At 37.3% G+C, this 15182-nt stretch overlaps 1 protein-coding gene across 4 annotated transcripts; it reads left to right on the top strand.

Annotated features, from left to right (window-relative positions):
- The first annotated feature begins 4107 nt into the window (after window positions 1-4107).
- Window positions 4108-14647, top strand: slc25a23b (solute carrier family 25 member 23b). Of its 4 annotated transcripts, none has more exons than XM_077212937.1 (11): window positions 4108-4682; window positions 4751-4958; window positions 6877-7000; window positions 8228-8315; window positions 8513-8624; window positions 8732-8890; window positions 9526-9672; window positions 9758-9871; window positions 11217-11384; window positions 12213-12363; window positions 12494-14647. In XM_077212937.1, exons 2-11 carry the CDS (start codon window positions 4758-4760, stop codon window positions 12673-12675), a joined length of 1446 nt encoding a protein of 481 aa, XP_077069052.1. In that variant the 5' UTR covers window positions 4108-4682; window positions 4751-4757; the 3' UTR covers window positions 12676-14647. The 4 variants fall into 4 exon arrangements, with proteins under 4 accessions (XP_077069052.1, XP_077069054.1, XP_077069053.1 ...); XM_077212939.1 differs by having other exon boundaries at window positions 4199-4387; XM_077212938.1 differs by having other exon boundaries at window positions 4461-4580.
- Window positions 14648-15182: the final 535 nt, after the last annotated feature.

Genomic DNA, 15182 nt, shown 5'->3' on the forward strand with positions numbered 1-15182 from the left:
TGAAGGTTTTGGGATCTGCTGACGGGAAGAGGAATCCGAAGCTCTTCACGCCACATGGCCAACGCCGGTATGAGCTCCACATCTTCGGCGCATCAGTAGATCCACCAATCAGGCTCCTCCGACGGCAGCCAATCCCAGCACACATACAAAACAGATACCGAGGATCGTAACACTTCTCAAAGCTATTGTGTCATGCTAACATAGCACGTTTTATCATAGCTGTCATTGTAGGGACAGTTGCAACCAGGGGCGTCATGCAAGCCAAAATTCTGGGGGGGGGCACAATCGGAGGCAATTGTTTTCTGACGGTTAGACTAGGCTAGCTATCGATAACGTTACACTGACACAACTTAAGTTAATGCTCTGAATTCGCAGCTAATATCAAATCCATAACTTTTTGATCAAGTTAAAATTTCCAGGTCAACCACAAATAATCCCACTACCTTTTAATATCATCCGATAACTAATTCAATGCCGATTTGTTGCTTTGCCCACTTACCACTTCAAGACCATCTGTAGAACATTGCCAGCTCAACGTGCGAGACGAGTTGCTTGAACATACACAGAAAAGATTGTAGAGCGCTGATTTGATATACACAGACACCATATTAGGAAAAAGAGTTGGGCGGATGCTGACTGATTTATTAGACATCCAGAAGAATCAGGCATGTGATTTGCTAAGGACAAAAAAGCAGGAAAATATACCGATTTTGTTGTTTTATTAACATTATAGTTCTCCCAAAAATTTTAATTGTCATCATTTACTCTCTCAAGTTGTTCTTTTGAAGTTATTTGGAAGAATGTGGGTAACCAAACAGTTGATGTACCCCAGTGTTTTCCATAGTAGCCTATATTTTTCGCTATGGAAGTCAATGGGGACCAGCAACTGTCTGGTTACCCAAATTCCTCAAAATATCTTCTTTTGTGTTCAGCACAAGAAATAAATTAATATAGGTTTGGAACAACATTAGTGTAAATAAATAATGACAGAATTTTTATTTTTGGGTGAACTATCCCTTTAAGGACAAGCGGCTGCATGTTTATTATTAGGGCTACTGTCTCTGACCTGTACGCGACGCGTCTATACACGCATTTGACAAGCAGATTTCTCTCAATTTTCTCGGTTTGCTTTCAGTTTAGACATAGCCAACTTTCCTTATGTATTTGTGTGTAACCTTGTGTGTATTTGAGAGTAGGCTATTAGCGAAATAAGACTCGAAAGATAACTTAGTCCACTAACCAGGCGCTGTTAGACAGGCTTTTTTAGTGCATGTGCGCGTCGGGTGTTCGCGCTCAGTAAAGCGAATGTTAGAACAGTGCATCTGCAGTGAATGACATGTTTAACCGGAAAGGCTTTAAAGCACATGCAAATAATTAAAGCTCCAGTAGGTAGCTTTTGTAAACAAATATTTGTTAAAACTCTCATTATGTCCTGAAAGTAGAATATGAGACAGATAATCTGTGAAAAAAATCAAGCTCCTCTGGCTCCTCCCTGTGGTCCTACTGCCATTTGCAGAAATACACCGCTCCCGGTCAGAAACAACCAATCGGAGCCCGGAGGAATGTCTGAGCAGTGTCAATCACGCTCGTGTGCGCTGATCACCCCTCTCTTGCACAGCGCGAGCGCGTACCGTCGTTCGTGACTCTCCTGTTCAAACTCGTTCATCCAAATGAACGAATCTTTTTCCGAGTCATTTCGTTCATTCAACGAACGAAATGACTCGAAAAAAGATTTGTTCATTTTGAACGAGTCTTTTTCGGAGTCATTTTGTTCATTCAACGAACGAATGACTCGAAAAAAGATTTGTTCATTTGGATGAACGAGTTCGAAGAGGATCACGAACGTGCATCACAGAACAGAGCTAGGCGAGCATTTGTGCTTATAAAACTTAAAGTTTTTTATTTATTTTTGAAATGACCGATCGTTTCACTAGATAAGACCCTTATTCATCGTCTGGTATCGTTTAAAACCCTTTGAAGCTGCGCTGAAACTGTCATTTGGTCCTCGAAACGTTTGTGTCCTATTGAAGTCCATTATATGGAGAAAAAGCCTGGAATGTTTTCATTAAAAAACTTAATTTCTTTTCGACTGAAGAAAGAAAGACATGGACATCTTGGATGACATGGGGGTGAGTAAATTATCAGCAAAAGTTTTTTTTTTAAAGTGAACTAATCCTTTAATGTTATCTTAGTAGCTATAACTTATAGAAAGAGTGCAACCTTATAAAGTTACATGTATTGCAAAATACATAATGATTTGAGGACCAAGTTTGTAGTCAAAGTATGGGCAGGCCATAGTCAATGTAAAGCATATTGTTGATGTTTTGTCCCTATTAGTGAATGTTCCATAACTGTTTATAATCCGCCGTCATCGGTGGTCCTGCTTACTAGCCTGCGCGTTCACGGCAGGCTCCGCTGTGGGGGAGGAGCTGTGGAGGGAGGGCTGTAGCGCAGCAGAGAGCAAGGGGGTTGGACCTGTAAGTTGTGCTTGTTCAAATTTTCAGGCTAAGTCAACATTTTCTCAAAACTCCCTACTGCAGCTTTAACTTTTGTGAACTCACTGAACTGATGTGTCCCGTTCCTCTGCGTTAATATTTGATATGAGTATTTGTCGCGTTGTACACTAATGCTGTTGAGACGGAGGCGCCAGAACTGCAACTGATAGAATGCATATACATATTTCTACAAAAGCAGTCAGCAGCTTGCTTGGAGCAAGGATCATAGCGCAAATTTGAACTATATCGATATATGCGATATGGTCTAATTCCATATCACATTTAAAAATATATAGATATATTTTTTATATCGATATATCGCCCACCCCTACTGGTTGCCTAACAGGGATGTTCTTGTCAACTGACAACGTTACCACTGTAGCGCGAGAGCGACTGAGGTACGAAATTGAGCAGGTGAACAAGCTGAACGCAAATACGTCCTTGTTGATACTTGTAAAGGAGGAAAAAATCAGTACGCACGTCAGCCTGTTATGTCCTCATATCCTCTCCTTTTCACTCCGGCAGAGGCAGACCCCCGCCCCCCTCCTTTTATTTTTTTTTGATCTGCATGATTCACATAGGTCACATTTCCAGGTCGGAAAATCCGGAATTCCGGATTAATCCGGAAAAATCACATCCCGGAGAATACATTTGAGTCGTTATAGGCTCTGGTAATTATGGAGCATAATAGGAATAAAGTTGTGACAAAAAAATTATCAGGGAGGATAAACACTTTGAATGGGCATGACATCACTGGTTGCAACATGTACTTCAAATGTAGGCCTATAGGCTAATAATAAAACCTAGTTGAAGTTGTTACTTGAAAAAAAAATATTTCTTCCTTTTACAAGTCTTTGCCTTTATACAGTCAGTTTAAATTAGTGAAGACTCTGTCTGTGCACAAGTAAAATAAATACATTTGAAAATTATGTTAAAGAATGATTTTATTAGGATACATTTTAATGAATGTTGCAGCCGTCCCCTGTTACGAGGTCAGTTGCAACATCTGACTTTATCTATTTAAGTATAAATTGTAGGCCTACATGTATTATCATATTCACACATGCAGCAACAGTGTGAGTTGGTAGCTAACAGATGTGGGTAATTTAGGCCTATATTGTATAATTTTTTTGGCTTTCCAATACAAACAGTCTCTGATAACCTTAAGTAGGTAAATGCTAAAAGTGTTGCAAACGTACCCATTCTCCCCTAAATATACATTATATTTTATGATAATATATTGATAGGGCCTGGTAGGCAGTCCTATAATAGCCTACTTTGGCGTTTTATTAACAGTGTTTAGGAGACAAGGTTTTAAAAACCACAAAAGTAAGAAATAACCTATACGTTTCACCTGAAGATGTTACTATAGCAACACGCTGCCGAAGAACCGTAAGTAGATCAGTGGCCTGACTGTCTGTCTGTACAAAAAATAAGTAGCCTATTGACTTTATTAAAGATTTGTATTAAACCTGCAATCTAAAAAAAAAAAAAAAAAAGACTTGTAGCGAAATGTGCCACAAGACTTCCGCGACACACGAGACGAACAAACCCATCAGAAACAGACTGACGTAAGAAACTCAGTGAATAATTTGAACACTGCACGTAAGGCAATCAATGACATGCTATATCGCTCCTGGAGGCGCTGTAATAGGGACACCCATCCCTTCCCCTGTGCTATTTGGGCACCCAGCGGTGACGGCGTTCATTCTGCACACCACAGAGACAGAGATAGGGGCGATAACATGAGCAAAATACGTTAACTGTAAACGCATGTGTGAGCAATAATTAAGCGTTTAAATGTGGGTTTCTCCGTCGCACTGAGATGCGGCATAGCTAACCGGTGCGGGCGGCGCGCTTGCTCAATGTCATCTGAGCTCAGGCCAGAACAGGTTGGTGGACCTGGGTTTAAGACAAGCGATGAAACAGTCACGGGGATTATTTATTCTAGCCAGAGGGGCAGAGGTTTAATACTTCCTGGATAATCTCTGTTGTAATCGGAACGATAAAGCAACGCGCTGCTGATATTGTGCTCCCGTTTAAACGCTTCATTTAATATAGGTTTTGTTGCGGGACTTTTGACAGGTGAACGAGGCTATAGGCTATATTAGAAGCAGGAGTTTTTGATTTACCTTAATCCACCAATCCTCAAGTGGTCTTTTCTGAAGAAGCACCTGTATTTGAAAGGTAGGATGCCGATCCACTGCCTAAAGCTCTGATTCTCGAGAACAAATTTGTCCCGTTTTCACCTACAGCTGTTTCATGGGCGAAGCGAGAACTCGGTTCCCTTCATGTTGGACATGGGCTTGCTGTCAAGATAACGGGGTGTCCGATCCAGAGCGGGAGAAACGATGGGCAGAACTGTTCGATCAGCTGGATCTGAATAAAGATGGGAGGATCGACGTGAATGAACTGTGCACCGGATTAACCGCACGGGGGATCCTCCGCAGTGAGGTGGACGAGGTGGGTCGTTCGGGACGTCAATAGTTGTTCACCCTAAACATGTTGTAGCCAAGTTATGATGAATGGCAAACATCTGAAACCTCAGCATATCATTTATTGTTTACTTTTGATAAGACCAAACGAGAATTTAAGCTTACTTTCAGAGTAAAATGTACGGCTACTGGTGTGTCTTCGACCAAGGACAAATGATCCCGTGTGATTTATTTAGGAGTTAGACTTTCCACGCTGCAATATTGACAAACCTCCAGACTAATTATGTTGCTTGTGTAGGGCAGACCTGAAAGTGTTGTAAAGCAGGGCGAGATGTGACGTCATAAATGTAATCTTGTGGTTCTCAATCAGGGGGCCTGGATAGACAGACAGACAGACAGATAGATAGATAGATAGATAGATAGATAGATAGATAGATAGATAGATAGATAGATAGATAGATAGAAAGTTGTTTTAAATGAAGAACGTAAGTTCTGAAATACAGAACATAACTTCTGTAATCACAAAATGGATTGTGGTCAATTCATTTTCAAGCAACTTTATCATAATTAGGATAATATAGGCCTATATAATTGAATATTGTGTTGGACAACAGGGGGCCTTCAGTCAAACATGATGAGAACGCATGTTCAATAATAAGAAGTGTCCTAGCTGACCAGATGGGAATGATGTTGAATAACACCTCTAGATCAATTTGGCAGCATAAATGATTGCACAAAATAAAACATGCACATCGTTATATTTTTTTAGAGTTTAATAGCATAAAGTAAGTTATATTATTAAAATTGATGCACGGACACAATTTACATTAATGTTTTATTAGTCTTGCATCCCCACTTTTGGTTTTGTGGTCCAATTCTGCACTTTTGTTTTTAACATGCATTTACACAATTTAGGCAGAGGTTGTACAATTAAAAAAATATTTTAACACATAGAAGACAAATATGACAGTTTTATTAAAAAATTAGCCACATGGTGCAAAATAACAGAGCTACAGATGTTTAAACAAAATGTGTGACGCTGCTATTTTAGAAAGTGATGTCATAGGTGATCCAATCATATGCCATAAACAGCATAAATAAATCTGCACCACTGGGTTAGGCTGCTTGAGTTCAGGGACAGTAAGTGCACTTGAGGGATCAACACACTGAAAAGGGGAAAGAGTTAAAAAATATTGACAATTTATTCACTGATAATCTTTTGTATGGTCTGTATACTTATTGGTTCCACTGAAACCATCTTTTACAAGACTGCAGGATAGCTGTTTGTTGACTTGATACAAGCAGAACAATACTCACTCATTTCAGCTTGAGTTGAGATAAGTGGAAAATTTTAATTGATACCCAAATTAAACAGTGCTCATATTGAGATCTTAATGCCATTTAAGGTACCTGAAAGTTGAATTTTTCTTAAACTTGCAACACAAATTTAAAGCACCAACATTTACATTTTCACTCCTGCAAACAGCCTCGTTCTTGCCAAAGCGACTTGTTGTGTTGTGACGATTACTTCAGCAGGTAGTTAAGGATACACACGAGTCCTAAGATGAAACCATGAAAGTGCCATTAAGAAAGTAACTTGGAGCAACACTATATGTCAGTGGTACGTCTGTGCTGTTGGGTTGTGTGACTGTGTTAGTCATGTGCTGTGATGTAAGAAGAGAGATTAGCTCTTGTTCACAATGCGTTTGCGATTGGAGCCGCCAGACTACTGGCAGGGCTTTGCACACAAACAGAAACCTTGCATCTATAAGCTCAGAGCAATGCCCCTTTCTTTCTTTCCATTTGCTTTCTGTTAGTTTCTCTTTGTTCCTCATTCTACAGGCATTAGCACACATGCAGTGTTAAATCAAGTTCACATATAACTCCTCCATCAAACCCTCACAATCTTGCCCTTAACTGCACTTTCCACCCCCTCCACCCCTCAGATTGTACGTGTGAGTGACACCAATCATGACGGCCAGCTGGACATTGAGGAGTTCACACGGTATCTGCGCACACATGAGAAAGAGCTCCGACTTATGTTCCACAGCCTGGACCGCAACAACGATGGTCTGCATTATCCTTTCACACATTATAATGTTAACACACACGACATCACTGTAACTGCTACCTCATAATACTTCACTGAAAATGCACATTTCCTTTTTGCACTATTGCTTTTAAAGTGTTAATTTAACTTTTGTGTTTATTTGTCTAGTATATGTCGTCATAGTATCATTCAAAAGTTTGGGGTCAGAAATTTTATTTTTTGAGAAAAAGATAAATTAAGGTTGCCCGATTAATTTCAATTGTCCACTTTAGAAATTCTACTAACTATAACTTTGCAACTACATGTCAACCTGCCCTCATTAGAGTATTAGTTGACTGTCTGCTTCATATCTGCTAACACCTTATTTTTATGATCCTTCAACAGATTCTACTGACAATAAGTTAATTTTCAAGTTGTGTCAACTTGTTCAACCCAAAACCCTAACCTAAATCTCTATTAATACTAATGAGAGTTAGTTGACATGTAGTTGCAAATTAATTACAGTTAATTGACATGTAACTCTAAAGTTACTTACAGTAAATATTTATATCTAAAGTGAACTATCAAAATAAAGTGTAAGATGTCTATTTTAAACAGCTGCTGTTCTTTTGAACTTTCTGTTTGTCAAACAATTCAAAAATGAATCACGTTTTTTTTCTTCAAAAATAGTAAGCAGCATAACTGTTTTAAATATTAAAAAAGATAAGAAAATTTTTCTTGAGCACCAAGTCATCATATTAGAATGATTTCTGAAGGATCGTGTGACACTGAATACTGGAGTAATGATGCTGAAAAATCAGCTTTGACATCACTGGAATAAATTACATTTTAAAATATATAAAATAAAAAACAGTTATTTTGAATTGTAATAATATTTCACAGTTTTACTGTATGTTTTTATTTATTTGTTGTATTTCTGATCAAATAGGCAGCCTTGGGGGCAGTTGTGACCCAATGGTTAGAGAGTTGGACCTGTAATCTGAAGGTTGTGGGTTTGATTCTCAATACTGGCAGGAAATAGCTGAGGTACCCTTGAGCAAGGCACCTAACCCCCAATCGCTCCCTGACGCCGCAGTGAATGCTTGCCCACTGCTCCGAGTGTGTGTATGGGTTAACATACTTAGCTTTCACCTGTCACTTCATAAGAGATCTCTTTTAAAAAATCTTACTGACCCCAAATTTTGAACAATAGTATATCCTCTGCGGTCTATATATAGAATACGCATTAAAGTATTTTATGACCTCAGGTCACATAGATGTTGCAGAAATTCAACTCTCCTTGCACAGCCTTGGAGTGAATGTGTCCACAGAGCAGGCCTCCAGAATCCTGCAAAGGTTAGAGCACTTCAGCTTTTCACAAAACACTGTGTTTTTATTTTTTTAGTGCTTGATCAATGTCGTGTACACAACCCACTCTGGCTGTGTTTTCAGAAGACTTTGAGATGTTTCTGTGAAGCCTACATGTGAGTCACACCGTTTCAATAGGCATAGAAGCTTGTTTTAACTATTCTATATTCCTTTTTGTGTGTCAGCATAGACAGAGACGGCACTATGACCATTGACTGGAATGAGTGGCGAGACCACTTCCTGTTTAACCCCTTGCACAACATGGAGGACATTGCCCACTACTGGAAACACTCTCTGGTTTACTTCCAGCTCTTTTCAGAAATTAGACTCTAGGCTTGATATTCATATATATTTTAGAATGTAAACTTCATCTGTCTTTTGAATTTGTAATGTTTGTGTGTCAGATGTTGGACATTGGAGAACAACTGACTGTGCCAGATGAGTTTTCGGAGAAGGAGCGGCGTTCAGGTGTGGTGTGGAGACAGTTGGTGGCCGGGGCAATGGCAGGAGCCGTTTCGCGAACAGGAACTGCTCCTCTGGATCGTCTTAAAGTTTTCCTTCAGGTTCAGTCAGTTCTTAAAAAGGCCATATTATGCCGTTTTACAAAGTTTTGATTTTATTTTTGGGGTCTACTAAAATAGGTTTTCATGCTTGAATGTTCAAAAAACATCATTACCTTGTTGCAGCACCTCTCCTCCAAGTCTGTCAGTAATGCTCTGTTTAGTTCCTGTCTTTATGAAGCCCTTCCACTTCCACCATAACCGCGTATTTCAACACACCATTAACGCAACTCAACCAGGCCCTGCTCCCTTTTTTGCGATTGCCTTAGGCGGGGATTATTTAAATGAGCGATATTCCTGAAAGAAAACGATCAAGACTACAATCAAAGCGTTTGAGGGAGTTCCGAAATAGTGCTTACTAATACAGGGAATATCTGAATTTGTAGTGACTTTGTGCTTTGTAACTTTGCAGACCTTTTTATGCACAAACAGCAACATTACACACTAAAGACAGTTGAAAATGTAAAAAATAATAATAGGTCCTCTTTAAAAGATTTAAAATGATGTTTTGTCTCTATGAATTATTGTTGTATCAAAGGAACTCAACAGAAATAAATAAATCTTTTGTTGGCACTGGGAGTTGTGAAAAGTACATTACTCGTAATGAAAGGAGTGTGAACTGAGTGGGTTTTCAACAGGTCCATGGCTCAAGTGGTGTGAGTTTGTTGGGTGGCTTGCGTGGAATGGTGCAGGAGGGAGGACTGAAGTCCCTTTGGAGAGGCAATGGCATCAACGTCCTCAAAATTGCCCCGGAGTCAGCTATCAAATTCATGGCTTATGAGCAGGTAAACAAACCAGAATACAGTAGCTATACATTTTTTAGCGGGATATTGTCTAATATTAGTGCACAATTACAAATGTCTTGTGTAGATCAAATGGCTGATCAGAGGCAGTAGGGAAGGCGGCTCTCTAAGGGTTCAAGAACGTTTCATTGCTGGCTCACTGGCTGGAGCTATTGCTCAAACCATCATCTACCCCATGGAGGTAAGAGGAGGAAGTGAGACACATATAGAGACTTTCAATTTTCAAGTATATAAGTAATGTAACCACAGACCTTTTTTCACTTATAAATCAAAAGCCGGCATTCTAAAAACCCATTAGGAATTCCTGAATCCTTAGTAAATTAGCCTTCTGGGTTGGCCTACAGATTGACATCAAAACTAAATGGCTCTATAAGGATAAGACCTGAAGAATTCAGTTGCTTTACTTCTAAATGTATTGTCCATTTTATCATAAGTACTTCTACAGAAATTGTATAGATAGATATAAACAAAAAAAGATCTGTCCCAGTTTTAGACTATGGACAAAATAGGACTGAAAAACTTCAGTATAAGCTGTCAAGCTGATATTATAATTATAGATAGATAGAAATCTTTTTTTTAACATTATAAATGTATATTTTACTGAACTGATGTATATTTCAAATAAGTGCTGTACTTTTGAAAATGAATTTCTATTCATAAAGATATCCTGAAAAAATTTGTCTCAGCTTCTACAAAAATCTACAACATTGATAACCAGATATTTGCCAGAGATAACCAGAGATTTATTGAGTATTAACTCATCATATTGGAATGATGATGCTTATCATGTGACAAGGAGTAGTGTTGCTAAAAATTCAGCTTTGAAATCACAGAAATAAATTACATTTTAAAATATATTCAAATAGAAAACAATTATTTTACTACAGAAAAGAAAATTCAACTCATATTTTGTATTTGTATTTTTTTTTTAAGTTAGAGGAAGACAAGTACAGGGGAGATGCAATAAATATTAAAAAACACACTCTTTTGAAAGTATAACCAAAGTATATGTGTAATATGCTATTATTGATACCTGGATGATTTAAAATCTTGTATTTGACCTGGAACATTACTTTAATGGTCTTACTCCTATAATGCCTGGCAGTAAAAGTATCCTATTGTCTGAAGTAGTGTGTTTTTTTCAGCTGCTAATGTAAAGTACAAACACAAGAGAATCATGTAACAGGGGAAGCTGTTTAACAAAGCTGTTCCTAATTGCTGTTTGCCTGTTTACTCGAGTCGAAAATGAGCTAGGCCTAGTTAACAAATACAGATACAGATTGTCTTTCTAATCCTGGTGTGCTTAAATGCAGAAAACAAGTTTCTTTTTTTAGGTTCTGGTATTTATTTAATGAGGCAGGTCAGTTCACATTTTGGAAGCCAAATCCTCTATTTATTTATTTAGAGATCTTGGAAGGAGTTTCTGCAGGTTAAAGTTAAAGTTACCTCCAAACTTATATTTCTCAATATTCTCTTTAATTATTATTATTTTTTTAACTTTCTATGCTTACTCTGTTCCTTCCCAGGTGTTGAAGACGCGTCTAACCCTCCGAAAGACAGGACAATATTCTGGCATGGCAGACTGTGCCAAACAGATACTGCGTAAAGAAGGAGTGCGAGCGTTCTACAAAGGTTATGTGCCAAACACACTTGGCATCATCCCTTATGCTGGCATTGATCTGGCTGTTTATGAGGTATGGCTGTGTGTGCGCATTTTAACACATTTGAGTGTTTGCAAATGCCTGCTGCCACTGACAGGCTGTGGGAATTCATCATTCTTAGTTGCAATGGTTGGTAAAATAAAATATTTAGTATTTTACGTTGCTGTGCAATTTTCTCTTTCTAAAAACTCACAGGTCTTTTTTCAGGTGATTGTTTTATTAACCCCATGTCACTGTTTACCATGTGACAAAAACGTTTTATTTGGCCAAGGAGGCATTAATATATATATATATATATATATATATATATATATATATATATATATATATATATATATGTAGTGCAATATTGTTACAATTTGAAATTTATTAAAGAAAAAAATTTATGTAAGGTATAATCTGGGTTTGTTTCTCTTTTGGGTGTGTTTGTCGCGTTTTAGTTCTTTGTCGTAGTTTTCAGTTAGTTTCTATGGTTTTTCCTTGGTTGATTATTAGTTACACCTGTCGTTAATTTCATTGATTTGTTTGTCTGATTGTTTAAGCCCAGCGTTTCTTTCAGTTCATTGTCTGTTCTCATCACATTATTTTGGTTGTTTCATTCATGTTTCGAGTAGATAAATTCTATATAGAGTATTTTGTTTTGAGTTTGAACCTAATAAATCTACAGTTGCAGCGAATAGATCCATATATATGTATATATGTATAGATAACATATATATTAACAATATTGTTTTTGTATAATATTCTATTTTGAAATATATAAAAAAAAAATATATATATATATATATATATATATATATATATATATATATATATATATCTGAAACCTATTTATATCCCTCTTCTCTGTTATTTTGACAGACTCTAAAGAATGCTTGGCTACAGCGGTACTGCATGGGCTCGGCTGATCCTGGGGTTTTGGTGCTCCTCGCATGCGGCACTGTGTCCAGCACATGTGGGCAACTGGCTAGTTACCCGCTGGCTTTAATCCGCACACGCATGCAGGCTCAGGGTGAGGAAATGCAATGTTATTCTGATTATGTTGTAAATTTTTCTTTTTATGAAACCCTTAAAAAATGTTCACAAGAATGAAAATATTTTAAATGAAAATATAAACTCACTCCTCCCTTTCTTCTGGATAGCCTCAGCAGATGGTGTTCCACAGCTGTCAATGGTTGGCCAGTTCAAGCACATTGTGTCCCACGAAGGCGTTTCTGGACTTTACCGTGGCATTGCCCCCAATTTCCTCAAAGTCATTCCTGCTGTTAGCATATCTTATGTGGTTTATGAGCACATGAAGAAAGCACTGGGAGTGGGATCCTAAGGCAGAATCAGAGTGAAAAAGAAAGAGAGAACCTATATTAGAAAAAGGAGCATTAGGGAGGCAAATAAGACCCCTAGAGAAAAGTATAAGGAAGACATAGTCAATGAATGACCTAAAAACCTACTCTAAATCATACACAATTACATTCCCATTGCAATTTATACTTCAATAGGATAAAAAGACAATTGTGGGCTGAGGAAATAATTAAGAACAATGGTTGTGTTTAGAGTGTGTTTCTCTTTGACTGGCAGCTTGTAGATCTCAGGTTTATTGTGCACTATAAACAGCTTCTTATCTTCAAAGGTGAAGTAATTCATTTTACATGGAATGTAATGTCATTGGCATAGTTATAAATGTCTTTCATTACCTATTAGTTTCTTACCCCACATCTAATGACAGAGAATGATGGTGAAATAGTGGGCCTATTGCAGTATTATATTTTTATAAATGACAACCAAAGTTTCCCTCCTAAAATATTGAAGAAGGTGTTTTAATGTACACTGGGGAATAGAATATTTTAAATAGTCTCTCCTGCCTGATGTTTCATAACATTTACGAATGAGTGATAAATTGTGAAGCATGCTTCTGCAGGGATTTACATTATTGTATGACTTTTTGTATTTTTGTAAAGGTCAGCGAGAGTTAAGCATGTCATATGCTTACAATTTAATGATCAAGAATTTGCACTCTTCAAATGATTGTGGAATTATTTATATCTTAAACTGGATTATGATGTTCTTTTATGACATCTCTGCTGCTTTGGTTTTTACAACTTTTCTTTTCTTTTTCTTTTTTACAACCTTTTCTGATATTTCAGGCCTCATTGTTGTGTAGAGTAAAATACAGGATTTAGTGTTGCCTTGAACAACTTGCAAATGCAGCAACAAAAAGGGCATTAGATAAGATGGGGACAGGCTGTTTCTAGAGGGGAGAAAGATGGTGACTACAACAACCTGCACTGGGGCCCCTAAGACCCTAGCTGCGGCCCTGGATGGAGAGTTTGTCAGTAAAGTTGTGCATTAGATTTTGATGCTTTGTGTTTATTAAGGAATGTGCTATGGTGAATGATAAAAAATGTGTCTCAAAGTAGTATTAATCTGTTCACCAAGGGCTTTTGGTAGTGCATGATGTCTGTGTCACAAGTTGCATGTTTTACGTGTTTTAAGAGCTCTGATTGTCCATATCAAAAAATATGCAAAGCACTGTTATTAAAAACTGACAAGAAATGCATGTTTATTTAACATAAAACATGACTGCGGTTACCAGACTCTAAATCAGAAACACATTATAGAACTACTAGATTACAGGACTAAACAAAAAAAAACAAAGTCATTTGTTTGGTTCTGTAAAGAATTAACTAATTACAATTTTTGTATCACATGTCTTTTTATAGACTATAGTGGGTATTCAATCCTACTCCTGAAGGTCATTGGGCCGGTTGCATAAACTGCTAAGACTAGTCTTACAAGTTAGTCATCAATTTTTATTCTTAAAGACCGTTCATAACTTTTTAAAGTCAGTTACATGAAAATGTACATTTGATACAAGAGTACAACTGATTGTCCCTTGATTAACTGCTAGTGGTTCATACTAGATCTTAAGACACTGTTTTAGCTGCATCTAATTCAGAATTTGCTGAATCACAATATTACAATGCCTACCTTTTTACTTTTTTAACATGACATGGTTTTATGAATAGATACTGTTTGAATGTAGTATTTTGAGGAATACATTTATAACTTATCTTAGAAAATTATTAACTTTTTTTCCTTCTTTTTTTGTTGTTGTTGCTTTTATACATTGCATTGAGAGTAGTGTGCCTTGACATGCTGTGTTCACTTTAAAATATGTGCATGCTGTGTAGCCAGTCTGGCAACTATTCCCTGCTTTTTCATGTATAAGTGAGAATAAATACATTTGAGAGGTTATTAAATATATACTACAGTACAGAATAAAATGTTTTACTCATAAACCTGTCTCAGAATCAAAATTTTCTTTCAAATGTTGTCATTAAAATCAAAAGGCCATAAAAAACAGATAACACTGACTGAATTATGGGTGGAGAATGGGGAGTGTTGTAATGCAGGGTCAATTGTAACACTGTCAGAAAACAGCTATAGAAATGTCATCAATATCACAATCACCTTTTTGAGCTCACAGGAGAAGTGGCATGTGACTGTGAGTAACAGTAGATTATGACAAAAAACAACAACAACAACAACTGATTTTCAGGAAGGAAAATCAAAATTATGTTTTGCCTAGCAATTGTATTATAAGATATCCTACAATTGTTTTTAGGCTACCTAAAATAGCTGTTTCTCGTTTAATTTGATGCTTTCCATTCATTCTAACTTCAAACCCACATGCTAAAACAGTAGCTATGTTTGGGGTGGGGAAAGTTGAAACAGTTCATTAAAAATGTAACCGACCCCTTATACTGATTCCAGAGAGTCCAGTTATCAATTAAATCCTCTCTTAAGGCAAAGTCATTTGAGTTTGTTGTTGTG

Source organism: Siphateles boraxobius, unplaced genomic scaffold (assembly GCF_051911475.1).
Source record: "Siphateles boraxobius isolate OS27281-9 unplaced genomic scaffold, OSU_SipBor_1 66, whole genome shotgun sequence".
Classification (NCBI taxonomy): Eukaryota; Metazoa; Chordata; class Actinopteri; order Cypriniformes; family Leuciscidae; genus Siphateles; species Siphateles boraxobius.

Bases quoted from the DNA above. Each gene is read 5' to 3' on its own strand.
- slc25a23b (XM_077212937.1), top strand. From the start codon at position 4,758: ATGGGCGAAGCGAGAACTCGGTTCCCTTCATGTTGGACATGGGCTTGC. The intron at 8,625-8,731 runs GTTTACTTCCAG...TTTGTGTGTCAG, and splicing joins ACTACTGGAAACACTCTCTG to ATGTTGGACATTGGAGAACA. The intron at 11,385-12,212 runs GTATGGCTGTGT...TTATTTTGACAG, and splicing joins TTGATCTGGCTGTTTATGAG to ACTCTAAAGAATGCTTGGCT.